The sequence below is a fragment of the Pan troglodytes genome, chromosome 23 (genome assembly GCF_028858775.2).
Source record: "Pan troglodytes isolate AG18354 chromosome 23, NHGRI_mPanTro3-v2.0_pri, whole genome shotgun sequence".
NCBI classification, from domain to species: Eukaryota; Metazoa; Chordata; class Mammalia; order Primates; family Hominidae; genus Pan; species Pan troglodytes.
In genome coordinates, this window is record NC_086016.1 from 33,997,858 (window position 1) to 34,014,036 (window position 16,179).

Sequence of the window (16,179 nt, forward strand, 5' to 3'; positions counted from 1 at the left end):
GACACAGTGCATTACAATAAGTAAATATTGGATCATGCATGGCAACAATTTATGTGAGAGCTGAAGAAAGCAAAAAGATTTCTTCCTTTCAAATAAATTTCAAATATTCAAATAAATGCCACGAATCCAAGTGACACCTCCTTGTAGTGAGAGGCCCTCGAACCAGCACATAGAGCATATTTACTCCACTGATTTCTTGGAAGTGTGTTTACAGATCTCTTGGTAAGACCCCAGATTAGAAGCAGAAAATTGGAGGCAGCTAATGGCAGCAAGTGTATAACACATTTTAGCAAAATGTTTTGCAAAATAAATCTGTTAAATTTTGGTCTTTTAAGGTGGGAAGTAACTATCATTTGTTCGTTCTTTCTCTTTTTTTTCTTTTCTTGTTCCTCCTCTTCTTTCTCCTCTTCTCTTCTCTTCTCTTCTTTTTAAAAATAGAGACAGGGTCTCCCTATGTTGCCCAGGCTGTTCTCAAACTCCTGGGTGCAAGGAATCTTCCTGCCTCAGCCTCCCAAAGTGCTAGGATTACAGGTGGGAGCCATTACGCCCGGCCTGTTCTTCCTTTTCTTGAAAGTGTTCAACAAAAGGAATTATTCTAATGTGAATCTTCTCCAGTAGATCATACAAAACCCAAGAGCAGGGTTTCTCAACTTCAGCACTACTGACATTTTGGGCCAGATCATTCTTTCTTGTGGGGAAGTGTTCTGTGCACTGGAGGATGTCGAGCAGCATCCTGCCCTCTACCCAGTAGCACTCCCAGCCCCACCCAGTGTGATAAAATGTCTCCTGATATTGCCAAATGTCCCCTGGGGTTGGTAACATTACCCCCAGTTGAGAACCGCTGTCCTAGGGGGAACTGAAGGATTCCAATCAGGAGCCAAGATTAGGGCAAAACCTGAGAGGCTTTGAAGCCCATCAGTAACTTCCCTAAGCAGGTGTCAAGTTGATGCGTGATAAGGGCGTGCTTTCAGAACTTTGGGGTAGAATGAATGGTCAGAGCTGGAGCTGAGATGTTAGAGGGAAGCACCGTCCTCCGCTCTGCTCTGCTCTGCTCTGGCCCCTGGGCTCCTCTTGTGCTTTCACTGGTGCCAGTGGTGGTTGCTTCAGTCTTGCCTGCTGTGGTGCGGTGGTAATAACAACATTAATGCCATGATTTGTAGAAAATTGATGTGTCAGGTCCTGTACAGAGCAGAAAATCTTCTCATTAATCTTTACGTCAGTCTCCTGATGGGTACTACAATTTATGCTTTAGAGTTTAGGAAACTGCGAGGCTCAGAGAGGCGAAGTAATTTGCCCAAGGCTCTGCAGCCACTAAGTGCTAGAGCTGGAGTTTATTCTCAGGACTGCCTGGCCCTGAAGCCTGAACTCCAAGCATACTGCATTTCGGCCCAAGGAGACAAAAGTCAAAGCCTGTCAGGACTTTGGATGATTTGCACAATAGCCCAGTTCCAGGAGTGGCTTCTGCCCTGTGATGAGGGACACTCAGGTCCCAGGCCCTTGCTACAGAACCACAGCTCTCTGGGTGTGTCCTTTCTTCCCCTCTATGCCATCCCTGCTGGTCTTCCCAATGCACTCCCTCCAGTCCTGGCTTCAACAGTTCTTTGACCCCCACCAGGACCTGTAACCAATTGATCTTACTATCATTCTCCCTCTCCCACCTCACGTCTCACTTTATGTAATCATAGCTTTGAGCTGCCAAACCTCATTACACAGCTTTGAGCCCCGCTCCCCACCCTCATCATCAGCATCTTGTGTCACTGTGAAAACTGAAGCGGTCAGAAGAAAACTCCCACCTGCCATCTGCCCTCGCCCAGTAGCTGTGTCTGTCCCCACTCCTCTGCCTCCCCCTGACACAGCATCTCCACCTGCACACAAGACCCCAGCCCTCGCAGTACTCAGTGTAGCACTTTGGCAGTCAACCCCTCTCCCTGAATTCTCCCTCTCTGCTAAAGCATCCCTGTCAATCTGTGACAGGCACACCCTCTCTCCTGCTGGCAAAGCAAAACTCAAATCGGGTTTCTGTCCATTCCCTCCGCTGGAACAGCCTTCCCAATGCAGGGAGCCCATGTTGTTTAGCCTGGCGGCCAGTCCTCAGTCCTGGTCCTCCTTGCCCTGCAACAGCATTTGTCAAATGATCTGACTCCTCCTTTAAACCCTTACCTTGCTTGGCTCTCCTTCTTCATTTTAAAATCAGTTTCCTTTGCTGGTTTCTCTTCAGCAACCTAATCTTTTAATATTATAGCATATGGGTCTCAGCCTGCCCTCATCTCCATACCCTAAAGTGTCTCATCAGTCCAGTGGCCTTTATTACCCCAAGATCTGGTCACGCCCAAATTTCTATCTCCATCCTAGACCATGTCTCCAATTTGAGACTCATCCCTCCAGCTACCTACTTGACATGGTCACTTAGAGGGCTGGATGTACAGTGTTCAGAACCAGCTAGCCCTGCTGTTTCCCTGCAACACCTTCGTCTTGCCTTCTCATTCTAGTCACTTAGGTAGAAAAATTCAGTTGCCTTCTCATGTCTTTCTTTCCTGCTCTACATCCAGCCCATCAGCAAATTCAGTTTTCCTTTTAGTTACCTTCAATATTGATTCAGGATTAACTATTCCTTACTCTGTCTCCTCTATGATCGTGGTTCAAGCCACCTTCATCTTCTGTCTGCATTGCTGCTGTCACCTCTGCACTGGCCTCCTGGCTTCCTCCCCTGCTCCTTATAAACTGCTTTGCACTCAGGAGCCAGAGAGACCTCTTCAAATGGAAGTCAGGTCATGTTCCCCTTCTGGGCAGGATCCTCTAGCTCCCAGCTCACTCGAAACCAAAGCCAGAGTTTTCAGCAGCCCACAGGACCCCAGGATGTGGTCCCCTCATTCTCTGCCTTGACCCCTGTTCGCCTCCTATGCACTCTGCTGCACCACGCTGGCTTCCATCTGTGTCTGGTGTCTGTGAACACACCATGCACATCTCTGCTTCCAGTGCTTTCCTTCCGCCTGGGGCACTGTTCCCCCAAGATACCCTCGGGTCTCCCTCCCTCACTTGCTTCAAGTCTCTTGTCCAAATATCATGTGTGGGCTGGGCGCGGTGGCTCACGCCTGTAATCCCAGCACTTTGGGAGGCCGAGGCGGGTGGATCACAAGGTCAGGAGATTGAGACCATCCTGGCTAACACAGTGAAACCCCATCTCTACTAAAAATACAAAAAATTAGCCGGGCATGGTGGCGGGCACCTGTAGTCCCAGCTACTCGGGAGGTTGAAGCAGGAGAATGGCGTGAACCTGGGAGGCAGAGCTTGCAGTGAGCCGAGATCACGCCACTGCACTCCAGCCTGGGCAACAGAGCGAGACTCCATCTCAAAAAAAAAAAAAAGAGAGAGACAGGGTTGGCCAGGCACAGTGGCTCACGCCTGTAATCCCAACACTTTGGGAGGCCAAGGCGGGTGGATCACGAGGTCAGGAGTTCGAGACCAGCCTGACCAACATGGTGAAACCCCGTCTCTACTAAAAATGCAAAAATTAGCTGGGCGTGGTGGCGGGCACATGTAACCCCAGCTACTCAGGAGGCTGAGGCAGGAGAATCTCTTGAATCGAGAGGCGGAGGTTGCAGTGAGCCAAGATCACTCCATTGCACTCCACCCTGGGTGACAGAGCGAGACTCCCTCTCAAAAAAAAAAAAAAAAAGACAAGGTCTTACTCTGTTTCCCAGGCTCACTACTCACTCCTAGCTCACTAAAACCTCAAACTCCTGGGCTCAAGCAGTCTTTCCACCTGAGCCTCCCAAGTAGCTGGGACTGCAGGTGCACACCATCATGCCCGGCTAGTTTTTTTGTTGGTTTTGTAGAGACAATCTCTCTCTGTGTTGCCCAGGCTGGTCATGAACTCCTCGGCTCAAGCAATCCTCCCAGTTGGCCTCCAAAAGTGCTGGGACTAAGGCATGAGCTGATTCCCTCTCTTGACAGTTTCTATAGGAATATCCTCGTTTCCAAAGCCTTCTTCTGCAGGCTGGTAAAACCCTCTCTTGACTTCTGGTCTTCAGCTCAAGATGAAATTCAGATCATCTCAGTTTAGCTTTGATAATTCTTAGTGCTTAAAGAAAAGCAGTGTATAGGCCAGGCATGGTGGCTCACGGCTGTAATCCCAGCACTTTGGAAGGCCCAGGCAGGCAGATCACTTGAGGTCAGGAGTTTGAGACTAGCCTGGCCAACATGGTGAAACCCCGTCTCTACTAAATATACAAAAATTAGCGAGGTGTGGTGGCATGCACCTGTAATCCCAGCTACTCTTGAGGCTGAGGCGTGAGAATTGCTTGAACCTGGGAAACGGAGGTTGCAGTGAGCCAAGATTGCACCACTGCACTCCAGCCTGAAAAAATATGTCTCCATCTCAAAAAAAAAAGAGAGAGAGAGAGAGAGAGAGGCCAGGCATGGTGGCTCACGCCTGTAATCCCAGTACTTTGGGAGGCTGAGGTGGGTGGATCACAAGGTCAGGAGTTTGAGACCAGCCTGGCCAACATGGTGAAACCCTATCTCTACTGAAGATCTCTACTAAAGATACAAAAAATTAGCACGGCGTGGTGGCGTGTGCCTGTAATCCCAGCTACTCGGGAGGCTGAAGCAGGAGAATTGCTTGAACCCAGGAGGTGGAGGTTGCGGTGAGCCGAGATCGTGCCATTACGCTCCAGCCTGGACGACAGGGCGAGATTCCATCTCGAAAAAAAAAAAAAAAGAGAGAGAGGGAAGCAGTATATAGAAAAGTAAGTCATAGGCCGGGCGTGTTGGCTCACGCTTGTAATCCCAGCACTTTGGGAGGCCGAGGTGGGTGGATCACCTAAGGTCAGGATTTCGAGACCAGCCTCGCCAACACGATGAATCCCTGTCTCTACTAAAAATACAAAAAATTAGCCGGGTGTGGTGGTGGGCACCTGTAATCCCAGCTGCTCGGGAGCTGAAGCAGGAGAATTGCTTGAACCCAGGAGGCAGAGGTTACAGTGTGCCGAGATTGCGCCATTGCACTCCAGCCTGGGCAACAAAAGCGAAACTCCGTCTCAAAAAAAAAAAAGAGAAAAGTCATATGTCCAAAAAATAGGGAGATTTGGGAAGAAGAGAGGGTTTATGTCCATAGCAGGTAGTTTATTAAACAAGTGTTCTCCTGGGGTCTCTGTGTGGGCCTTAGGGGGTCAGTGAGTCTGAAACTAGGCAGAGTTTTGTGTGTGCCCATATTTCCTGGGAAAACATCCTTTTGTTAGTTTTCCTGTGGTTTCCATAGTTGTTACAAGGAATTTCATTCCATCAGCCTCTTGCCCATCCGTCTTCCCAAAAGAAATGGGTTTCTTTTCCTTTTAAACCTCATATGGCCATATACAGCTAATTCTATCCAATAACAGCTCTCAGCCCTTTGTGTTAGGGATATGAGAGGTTTCTTCCCAGCATTTTTTCAGGTTAGAATGTAGTCTTTTACTGTGTCATTTACTCAAGTGGGGAAGATCTGTTTTCTTTAAATTGAGCTGTATTCATTGTTTGGGTTTTTCTTCAGAAAAAAAATAACATGATTTATAGGGGGAAGAAGGCCTGTGTATCATTTGTGACTTGTCCCTTTTTTTGTTTTTTGTTTCAACATGTTCCTTTTTAAACACTTAGGATACTCAGTTGGAAGTTAGCATTGGAAGTCTGTTCTGAAATGCCTGACATTGACACATGACCTTCTCTGGCTTGGCTCATGGGGGCTCCCACTTTCTCATTGCAGTCACCCTGGGCTGCTCACCTGGGAAGCAGCAGGAGCATCTGAGACTCTAGAAGCAGCAGCCCTGCAGCTCTTAGGCCCACTCACATGCCTTTCCTTCTCAGCCTTGTTTTGTCTGTGGTTTGTTTTTTTTTTTTTTTTTTGGAGACGGAGTCTTGCTTTGTCGCCCAGGCTGGAGTGCAGTGGCGTGATCTCAGCTCACTGCAACCTCCGCCTCCCGGTTTCAAGCAAGTCCCCTGCCTCAGCCTCCCGAGTAGCTGGGATTACAGGCGTGCACCACCACACCTGGCTAATGTTTTTCTATTTTTAATAGAGATGTGGTTTCACCATGTTGGTCAGGCTGGTCTCAAACTCATGACCTCAGGTGATCCACCTGCCTTGGCCTCCCAAAGTGCTGGGATTACAGTAGTGAACCACCACACCCGGCTCTTTGTTTGTGTTTTTGACACGGAGTCTTGCTCTGTTGCCCAGGCTGGAGTGCTGTGGCATGATCCTAGCTTGCTGCAGCGTCAACCTCCTGGTTTCAAGTGACCTTCCTGCCTCAGCCTCCCAAGTGGCTGGGAACACGGGCATGTGCCAGCATGCCTGGTTAATTTTTTGATATTTTGTGGAGACAGGGTCTTTGTTGCCCAGGCTGGTCTTGAACTCCTGGGCTCAAGCAATCCTCCCACCTCGGCCTCCCAAAGTGCTAAGATTACAGGCGTGAGCCACTGTGCTCGGCCCCAGCCTTTTCTTGACGGCCCACTGGATTTTGGGATCAGAAGGGAATTTAGAGCACCTCTGTCCAAACCCTGACACTTGAATATTTTCTGCAGCACTCCTGATAAGTGGGGAGCAAGCTTCTCTTTGAAAACCCCCCTCAACATGGCACTCACTCCCAAGACTGCTTGTTCTGTACCTGGGCACCTCTGATTGTTACGTAGAGTATCACTCCCCTACCTGGGGTTGCATTTTTCTCCTCTGCTGACACTGTCCCCTTCCCCAGGTTACTGATAACCCCCTAGCTATGACCTGGGTGAAGGATGCTCAGCCTATTCCTCCTCTGGGCTTGCATGTATTTATTGGTCTTGTGTGAATAAGTTGGTTCTCATGGAACTCACGTAATGATTCTATGAACTTACCGAAAGCTGAACTCAGCTGGTCTCATATCTTTATCAACATCATAATCCGCTAGAAACATATGTACTGCCAAATCTATCCCCAAAGTACAGGGCCAGTAGTATCTTCAGCCTGTAACCACTTGGTTGAACAGCGTACTTCCTGGCCCAGGCCAGCATGTTCTGAACTTAACATGCCAGATGGGAGAGAAGAGATGCGTGAGGCCACTGCTGGTATTTATTGAATATCCTCGTCTTTGTGACACAGACTTTTCACTTGGGAAGAAACACACAGTGTCCAAGACCAGAGGGCAAAACTTCTTTTTTTTTTTTTTTTTTTAGACAGAGTCTCGCTCTGTTGCCTAGGCTGGAGTGCGGAGGTGCTCACTGCAAGCTCCACCTCCCAGATTCACGCCATTCTCCTGCCTCAGCCTCCCAAGTAGCTGGGACTACAGGCACCCGCCACCATGCCCAGCTAATTTTTGTATTTTTAGTAGAGACGGGTTTCACCTTGTTAGCCAGGATGGTCTCGATCTCCTGACCTTGTGATCTACCCGCCTCGGCCTCCCAAAGTGTTGGGATTACAGGCGTGAGCCACTGTTTTGATTTTGGCTAAGTAAAGGGTTATTCTGGCAGTATCAGGAATCCAGAACATGAAGCAGAGACAGAATGTAGTTTTGATGAGCCTTTTAGCATTGGAATGACCAAGTTCTTTAGCCTTAAATGTCACAGACAGCCAAGCAGTGTCCATGGGCGGCACAGACAGGCCTCAGATTGAACATTGGCAAACTCATGGCCTAAACTGGGAGAAGAGACCAGCAGGAACAGAAGGAAAAGAGGAGAGTTACAAGTTAGGTGGCTGGAGAAGGCAAGAGAGGAGGTCCACACTCCTTTCTCATCCATGCTTCACCTGATTCTCATCCTGTCTCTATGAACCAGCTGGGCTGGCACATCTCAGTTTGTAGTTCAGGAACTAAATCAGGAGAGGTGAAGCAATGCTCTCTGAGACATATGGTTACTAAATGGCAGAGCTTAGATCTTCCAACTTCAAATCAATAACTTTTCCCATTTGCATGTTCTAGGTTTTTGTTTGTTTTTCCATTCATGAGATATTTATTAAAATAACACATTTGGGGGAAAAAAATCAATACAATGTAGACATCACTACTGAAAACCATATATCATCATACAAAAAGGGATTTTGGCCAGGCATGGTGGCTCATTATTATCCCAGCACTTTCGGGGGCTGAGGTGGGCAGATCAATTAAGGCCAGGAGTTCGAGATAAGCCTGGCCAACATAGGGAAACCCCAACTCTATTAAAATACAAAAATTAGCTGGGCGTGGTGACATGCACCTGTAGGCCCAGCTACTTGGGAGGCTGAGACACAAGAATCTCCTGAACCTGGGAGGCCCAGGTTGCAGTGAGCCGAGATCACGCCACTGCACTCCAGCCTGGGCAACAAAGTGAGATTCTGTCTCAAAATATTTTTTAAATTTTTATTTTATTTTGAGATGGAGTTTCACTCTTGTTGCCCAGGCTAGAGTGCAATGGTGCGATCTCGGCTCACTGCAACCTTTGCCTCCCAGGTTCAAGCGATTCTCCTGCCTCAGCCTCCCGAGTAGCTGGGATTACAGGCATGCATCACCACGCCCGGCTAATTTTTTGTATTTTTATTAGAGACGGGGTTTCTCCATGTTGGTCTTGAACTCCTGACCTCAGGTGATCCGCCTGCCTTGGCCTCCCAAAGTGCTGGGATTACAGGCGTGAGCCACCATGCCCGGCTAAAACATGAATTTTATTTTGGGAATCGTTTTCTAATTTATGGCAGATATTACTTTCAAAAATAATACCACAGAACAACACAATCTAGGTCAATCTTAAAGACTGACAGGCTGAGCAAGGAATGTTTTTATTTTTTTGTAGGAGCTCCTTCTTTAAACTGTCAAGTACTAGGGCTCTGCCTTTTGGAGTGATTTCAGCCACCAAGTCATCGACAATAACGTGTTCTAGTCCTTTCTCTTTAATTACCTCTTAATGCAAAAGCAAAAAACATATCACTTAAAATCATTATCTTTACATTATCTTTATCAACTCATCCTTTCAGCCACATTCAATTAATTTAGCTCAGCAGCTCTTTCAGGCGTTCTCTTACTCCAGTTTCTGTCAACTTTTGGTTAATCTCTGCTCTCATATTCATCTTACTAACCACACTTCCTGGACTTAGTCTTTTGAGAGAATGGTGAGTGGTACATCTGGCAGCTGAATGCCAGTTTGCCTGAATGCCATTAGTGACCTAGCTGGAGCTCTCCTGCCTTACCAGAGAAGCTCATTAAAATTGCTGACTCAGGAGCTGTTTATCCTTGTCAGTGAGAAAAACCCACTCAGGGCTTCTATCTGCAGAACCCAGAACTAAACTGACCACTTCAGCTGAAGAAAACTGTTGAATTCATGGGGGTAAGGGAGAATGAGGGGTGGATTATAGTTTATAGAAACCCTAGGTCTGGGGGTACATGTTCTCAGGATCTCTTAAGACTGTGCCTCAGGGAGGAAAAAAACAAACAGAAACCCTAGGTCTGGCAGTGCCCAGCCAGGCAGAACAGAAGCCTGACCTTTTCTTTGCTTCTGAGCGTATTTTAGGGCCTTAGCCTGGTCAGGAACTTGATTGACACGTCTCTGAAACATCCTATCTTGAGTTGGTAGGATTTCTGAGCAGAAGTCCCAGATAGGATGAGTAAGCTTGGTAGTCACCCAGCATCCTTGAGCAACATGTCAATGATAGGACAGGGTGTTAAGCTTCATTATAAGGTTTCATTTCTTGAGAAAAGATTGTAGAACTACTGTCTTCCTGGGTTGAAACCTGAAAAGCAAGACTTGTCACTGGTGGTCTGCGCTGTTTCCCCATTGTGTTTCTTCATAGGTCACTGAAATAAAAAGATCTGGGGTTTAGCCTGGCTGAGGTTCTGATTCCATCATCTTGGCCAAGGCATCTTCCCTCCCTGGCTGCCATTTCCTCATCTGTAAATGAAGGGGTTGGATTACTTAGGGAGAAGTAAACTATGGCTTAAGCAGCCAAATCTGGCTCACCATTTGTTCATTTATAATTGACTATTTCTTTTAGAGCAGTTTTCGGTTCATAGCAGAATCTAATAGAAAGTTCCTGTACATCTGGCCGGGCATGGTGGCTCAAGCCTGTAATCCCAGCACTTTGAGAGGCCGAGGCGGGTGGAGCACCGGCGGTCAGGAGTTTGAGACCAGCCTGGCCAACATGGCAAAACCCCGTCTCTACTAAAAGTACAAAAATTAGCTGGGTGTGGTGGCGCATGCCTGTAATCCCAGCTACTTGGGAGACTGAGGCAAGAGAATCACTTGAGCCTGGGAGGCAGAGGTTGCAGTGAGCCAAGATCACGCTACTGCACTCCAGCCTGGGTGACATAGTGAGACTCCATCTCTGAAAAAGAAAGAAAGAAAATTAGTATGCATCCTTTGACCTCCACCCCCACAACCTGCTGCCCCCACTATCAACATCCCCAGACGGAGTAGTCCATTTTTTACAAGGTACAATCCATAAACCTACATTGACATCATTGTCACCCAGAATATCCATGGTTTACATTTTAGAGTTCACTCTTTGGTGGTGTATTTTTTTTTTTTTTTTTTTTTTTTTTTTTTTTTTGAGATGGAGTCTCGCTGTATTGCCAGGTTGGAGTGCAATGGCGCGATCTCGGCTCACTGCAACCTCTGCATCCCAGGTTCAAGCGATTCTCCTGCCTCAGCCTCCTGAGTAGTCGAGACTACAGGTGTGCACCACCACGCCCAGCTAATTTTTGTATTTTTAGTAGAGATGGGGTTCCACCATGTTGGCCGGGATGGTCTCGATCTCTTGACCTTGTGATCTGCTTGCGTCGGCCTCCCAAAGTGCTGGGATTACACACGCGAGCCACTGTGCTCGGCTGGTGTTGTATATTCTGTAGGTTTGGACAAATGTATAGTGACACGTATCTAACATGATATCCTACAGAATAGTTTAACCGCCCTAAAACTCAGTCTGCTTTTATAAAGTTTTATTGGAATACAGCCAGGCACATTCATTATGTAACGTTCGTGGCTGCTTTTGCACTACAATAGCAGAGTTGAGTAGTTGCAACAGAAACCATATGTCTCACAAAATGTAAAATATTTATAATGGGGCCTTTTACAGAAAGGTTTCCAATATCTAGATGATTTCCAGGAAACTTCTGGAATCTGCAGTTTTCTTTTAGGCACTTGTATATAGTTTCATATCTGGATACTTAGTTATTTGTTCTTCTTCATCCCACTCCTTTTCTCACTCTCTTGGGGCCCCTCCTGTGTGCTGACATAGCTGCCACTGTCCCAGAGCAGAGGACTGTGACCCTGGATGTTGACGTGAACAACCGCACAGACCGGCTGGAGTGGTGCAGCTGTTATTACCATGGCAACTTTTCTCTGAACGCAGCCTTTGAGATCAAGCTGCACTGGATGGCGGTGACCGCAGCAGTACTCTTCGAGATGGTGAGAACCTTCATGCATGTTGTCAGGCCTTTGGCTCACCTCACAGTGGGCATGGAGATGCTTGATAGAGATTCATGTCACTTTAATTTTTTAGTTCAGGCTCTTATTACCATTCATCGGGACTATTGGAGTAACCTTTTTAAAAAATTTAAACATAGTAAAAATTTTAAGCAATCGAAAAGGGTAGAATCAGGGTTTCTTAGCCTTAGCAGTATTGACATCTGAGGCCAGATAATTCTCTGTGGGGGAGTCCTGCACCTTATGGGAAATTGAGCAACAACCCTAGCCTCTACCCACTAAATGCTAGTAGCACAGCCCCAGGTGTGGTAAGCAAAATGTCCCCAGATATTGTCACATGTCCCCAGGAAGGGGGAATATTGCTCCCTGTTGAGAATCACTGGTTTAGAGTGAAAAGTAAGTCTGTTTCCCACTCTCATTCCCTGGGATCTACTTCCGCTTTGTTGAGTAAACTTCCAGAGAGATTCTAAGCATGGACAAAATCACGTTCCTTTTTTTTTTTTCAGCAGAGATGGTAGCATTGGATACATACTACTTACATTGCATTTTTTCTATCACCTATGTGTTCCATGTCAGTACAAATAAATCTGCCTTGGGATTTTTATTATTATTATTGTTATTGGGATTTTTGTTTGTTTTTGTTTTGCCTCGTTGTTTTTAAGGGCTGGAGAGTTTCCTATTATTTGTTTAACCATAGTTAACCAGTCCCCTGTTAATAAACATCACTGCTTTGAACTCAGTGGTTTTTTACCTGGGCCGATTTTGCCACCCGGGATCATTTGGCAATATCTGAAGACAGAAAGGGGTGGCTGGGCACGGAGGTTCACGCCTTGGGAGGCCGAGGCAGGCAGATCACTCAAGATCAGGAGTTCAAAACCAGGCTGGCCAACATGGTGAAACCCTGTCTCTACTGAAAATACAAAAATTACCCAGGCATGGTGGTGCACGCCTGTAGTCCCAGCTACTCGGGAAGCTGAGGCAGGGGAATCACTTGAACCTGGGAGATGGAGGTTGTAGTGAGCCAAGATCATGCTACTGCACTCCAGCCTGAGTGACAGAGTGAGACTTCATCTTAAAAAAAAAAGGAAAAAAAAAAAAAGAAGGCCAGGCGCAGTGGCTCACGCCTGTAATCCCAGGCTGAGGCAGGAGGATCACCTAAGGTTGGGGGTTCGAGACCAGCCTGACCAACATGGAGAAACCCCGTCTCTACTAAAAATACAAAAAATTAGCCAGGCGTGGTGGCGCATTGCCTATAATCCCAGCTACTCGGGAGGCTGAGGCAGGAGAATCGCTTGAACCTGGGAGGTGGAGGTTGCAGTGAGCCGAGATGGCGCCATTGCACTCCAGCCTGGGCAACAGAGCGAGAATCCGTCTCAAAAAAAAAAAAAAAAAAAAAAAAAAGGAAAAGAAAAGAAAGAAAGAAAGAAAGGGGTGAGGGCAGGGTTGGTGCTACTGGTGTCTAATGGGTAGAGACCAGCAAAGCTGCTCATCATCCTGTAATGCACAGGGCAGCCCCCACAACAAAGAATAACCAGCCCAAGATGTCACAAGTGCCAAGGTTGAGAAGCCCTGTTTTAACTGGTCTTCCTGCCTGTCCTTTCTCCTTCTAGTTCATCCTGGCCTGCATCTGTAATCAGGCCATTCACTGCTCCTACACTAAGAAGCCATACCTGACCATCTCCCATCACAGTGCTCACTCCTTAGCCAAGTTGTCAGTATCTTCCAGGACAGCTCCTTAACCATCTTTATAGTCTGCCACTCCTTTTTATACACTCTCCAATATAGCCAAAAAGAATATTCTTCTGTGGCTTCTACTGAATCTCGCTTCTCTCAACACCAGCCCAGCCATCTCTTCATACAACAGAGAACAGCTGGGAAGTTCAAAAAGAGTTTACTAAAAGCTAGGAGATAAGCAAAGAGAAATGAGTACAGCATGAGCCAGCAGGTTTTTTTTTTTTTTTTTTTGTCCAGAGCTCATAGGCTAAGTTTTGTCCCACAAAACATGGTATCCTGGGAAAGCAATTTTTCCAGGTCTCTGTCTGCCTCCACCTGGCATTAGCATCTTCAAGGACCCATCTGGGGAACATCCTTAAGGTCCAAATAAAAAAAGACAGCCTGCTGCTCATTCTGCTCAGCTCACAGAGGACACCAGCCCTTCCCCAGCTCACTGATACCAGCATGACCACTTCTTTCAGGTAGAACTAACTCTCTGACCCAGTAGGCATAAGCACTCTCCTTGCTGGCCCTACTAGATAAGCATATCCCAAAACAGCATGACCACAGCATTCATAGACACACACATATAGTTATAGTTGGGCAGGAAGGACAGTGTTCATTTCCTTAGAGGAATTTAGCAACTGTCTCCATAAAGTACACCTTTCACATCTGTTCATGTAAAACCCACTGAAAGCTGCTAATCTCTTTATCATTATTTTATTAAGCTTTTAAAACTTCAGTGTATGTAAGTTAATTATTATTTAAGGCAATGTCCACATTTGTTAAAAATCAGGTTTTATTGGGACAAATACTACATAAAATAAAAAGGTTTTTTACCAAGGCTTAGGAATTATTTCGGTCAAACAGAGATCTCGGCTTTTTGTTGTTATTTTTGTTATGAACATTCCCTGAGAGAAAAGATAAGGGTGGTACCCTTTAATTTTTTACATAATCATTTGTTTAAGTCAAGCTATGTCCCAACTCTATTTTTTTGGAAATAATACTTGACACAAAAATCATCTGTATGCCAGAACCACATCGATCAACCTTTTTTTTTTTAACATACATCATTTTTATGGTTAAAAAGAGTATCTCAAGATCTAGAAAATTGCCACTGTTCCCTAAGAAAATGTTATTGATGGTAGGTTTATCTTTTTGCCCCAGTAACTTTTGTTCTCATCTTTGGACAGATAGGATTTGGGACTCTGCCAGAGAGTGGCTCTCACTCTGTCAGGTCAGGGCTTACCATTATCAGAAGCCACCGTGGTCATTTCCCCCCGCTCCATCACATTTCTCTCAGCCAGCCTGAGTGAGTTGTTTTCCTATTTGATACTTTGAACTTATTAAATTCCTGGTAAAGTACAAAATTAGGCTGGGATCATGCCTGTAATCCTAGCATTTGGGAGGCTGAGGCCAGCGGATCACCTGAGTCAGGAGTTCGAGACCATACTGGCCAAGTGGCAAAACCCCGTCTCTACTAAAAATACAAAAATTAATTGGATGTGGTACTGCACGCCTGTAGTCCCAGCTACTTGGGAGTCTCAGGTGGGAGAATTGCTTGAACCTGGGAGGCAGAGGTTGCGGGGAGCTGAGATCTGGCCACTGTACTCCAGCCTGGGCAACAGAGCAAGACTGTCTCAAAAAAAAAAAAAGGACAAAATTAGAAGGACTTAACCTCTATCCTGTGACCTTTCTCCAACATCCCCTAGAATGGGAAGGATTTCAACTCTCTGCAGACCGTTCTTTCTAAAAGAAACACCGAAGGTGCAGAAGTTTGGGCTGTAAAGAGGAAGCTGTGTGCTTAGCTCACAGTTTTTGTAGTATTTGTCAGGATGTTAAACTGCATTTTTGCCTGTCCAGGACCAATTTGCAGCCAGCAAACATGAATAAATGAGCATGCAAATCAATATGCATGCTGCCTTTCTGGCGGGTTTTCTCCTTGGGAAGTATTTTCTCTTGTTTGAAAGAACTTGGAGATGATATTGTTTGTTTCTGTACTTTCCACCAGGTCCAAGGTTGGCATCGGAAAGCCACCTCCTGTGGCTTCTTGTTAGTCCCAGTTTTAGAGGGGCCTTTTGCACTGCCCAGTTACCTGTATGGCGACCCCCTTCGTGCCCAGCTCTTCATCCCACTCAACATCAGCTGCTTGCTCAAGGAGGGCAGCGAGCACCTGTTTGATAGTAAGAAATATTCCCTTCTGGAGGTTGTCTCAACCAGTAAGACCCCATCCCTAACAAGGACACCACTCTGGGTATCCAGTCAACACGGACTAGGGAAAAGGGACAGCCTTTCAACAAGGGGCCAAAAGGATCAAGGTTCTGAAGGATCCTGATTCTTGACTTAGTGGCTGGATAACTCTGGACAAATCATTTCATGTCTCTGAGTCTCGAATTCCTTATTCCTAAAATGAGAGTGTCTAGAGCTGCCTGGAGCAAAGTGGTGGGTGGGAGAGGGCGCTAAACTCTATAAATCACAGGCAGCACTGGTGTTCTCCCACGCTCTCCTTTCATATGCTCCAGCCTAACTGGTTTGGGCTGCAGGGATTTAAACCTCACGGGAGACTTGCATATGCTATTTCGTGCAAAAAGGCCAGGAAAGGGAGGGCATGAAAAGCAAAACAGGAAACAGCATCCTTTTGTGCAAAGCTGTGGCGTGTCAGCCTCTGGAATGGTGCGTGTGACTCGAGTCATGCATCTCAGGGAACACAAAGCAGGATCGGAGGATGATAGCAGGAACCAAATCAGAGCCTTTCCCTCTGGGAAAGATTTTCAGTCAGAAAGAGAGTACCCAGGGTCAGCCTGGACCTGCTGCTCTACCCCAGAGCCCAGAACCCAGAGGGCAGGTTTAGGACAGATCAAAGACGAGCTGAGCTGTACTTGACACAGCATATAGCTTTTTATTACCAAGTGCTCGTTGCGGATGCACATATAAATAGCTCCTACAAAGCTTTTGATGAGTTCACAGATGATCTTTTTTAAAACGCAAAGCTAGGGTTGATGCTGATACGTCAGGAGCCCTGAGGTTTCTCAGGTATAAAGATTAGAACTGTGAAGGAAACAACATTTGACGTAAGAGAGACGC

At 46.5% G+C, this 16,179-nt stretch overlaps 1 protein-coding gene and 1 pseudogene across 41 annotated transcripts in view; one reads left to right on the forward strand and one right to left on the reverse strand.

Moving 5' to 3' along the window:
• DEPDC5 (DEP domain containing 5, GATOR1 subcomplex subunit) overlaps positions 1-16,179 on the forward strand; it is a 155,279-nt gene that overhangs the window by 128,722 nt on the left and 10,378 nt on the right. For 35 of the 41 annotated variants that reach the window (XR_010156137.1, XR_010156136.1, XR_010156139.1 and 32 more), the window contains 2 exons: positions 11,195-11,364; positions 15,107-15,278. Coding sequence is in view for 31 of the 41 variants with exons in the window: in XM_063808195.1 (XP_063664265.1) it covers positions 11,195-11,364; positions 15,107-15,278 (342 nt within the window). In the remaining 10 variants the exon portion in view is untranslated. The remainder of the gene's footprint in view (positions 1-11,194; positions 11,365-15,106; positions 15,279-16,179) is intronic. The other 6 variants (XR_010156138.1, XM_063808211.1, XM_063808204.1 and 3 more) reach the window with 1 other exon arrangement.
• LOC107970320 (transcription and mRNA export factor ENY2-like) lies at positions 8,632-9,105 on the reverse strand (annotated as a pseudogene).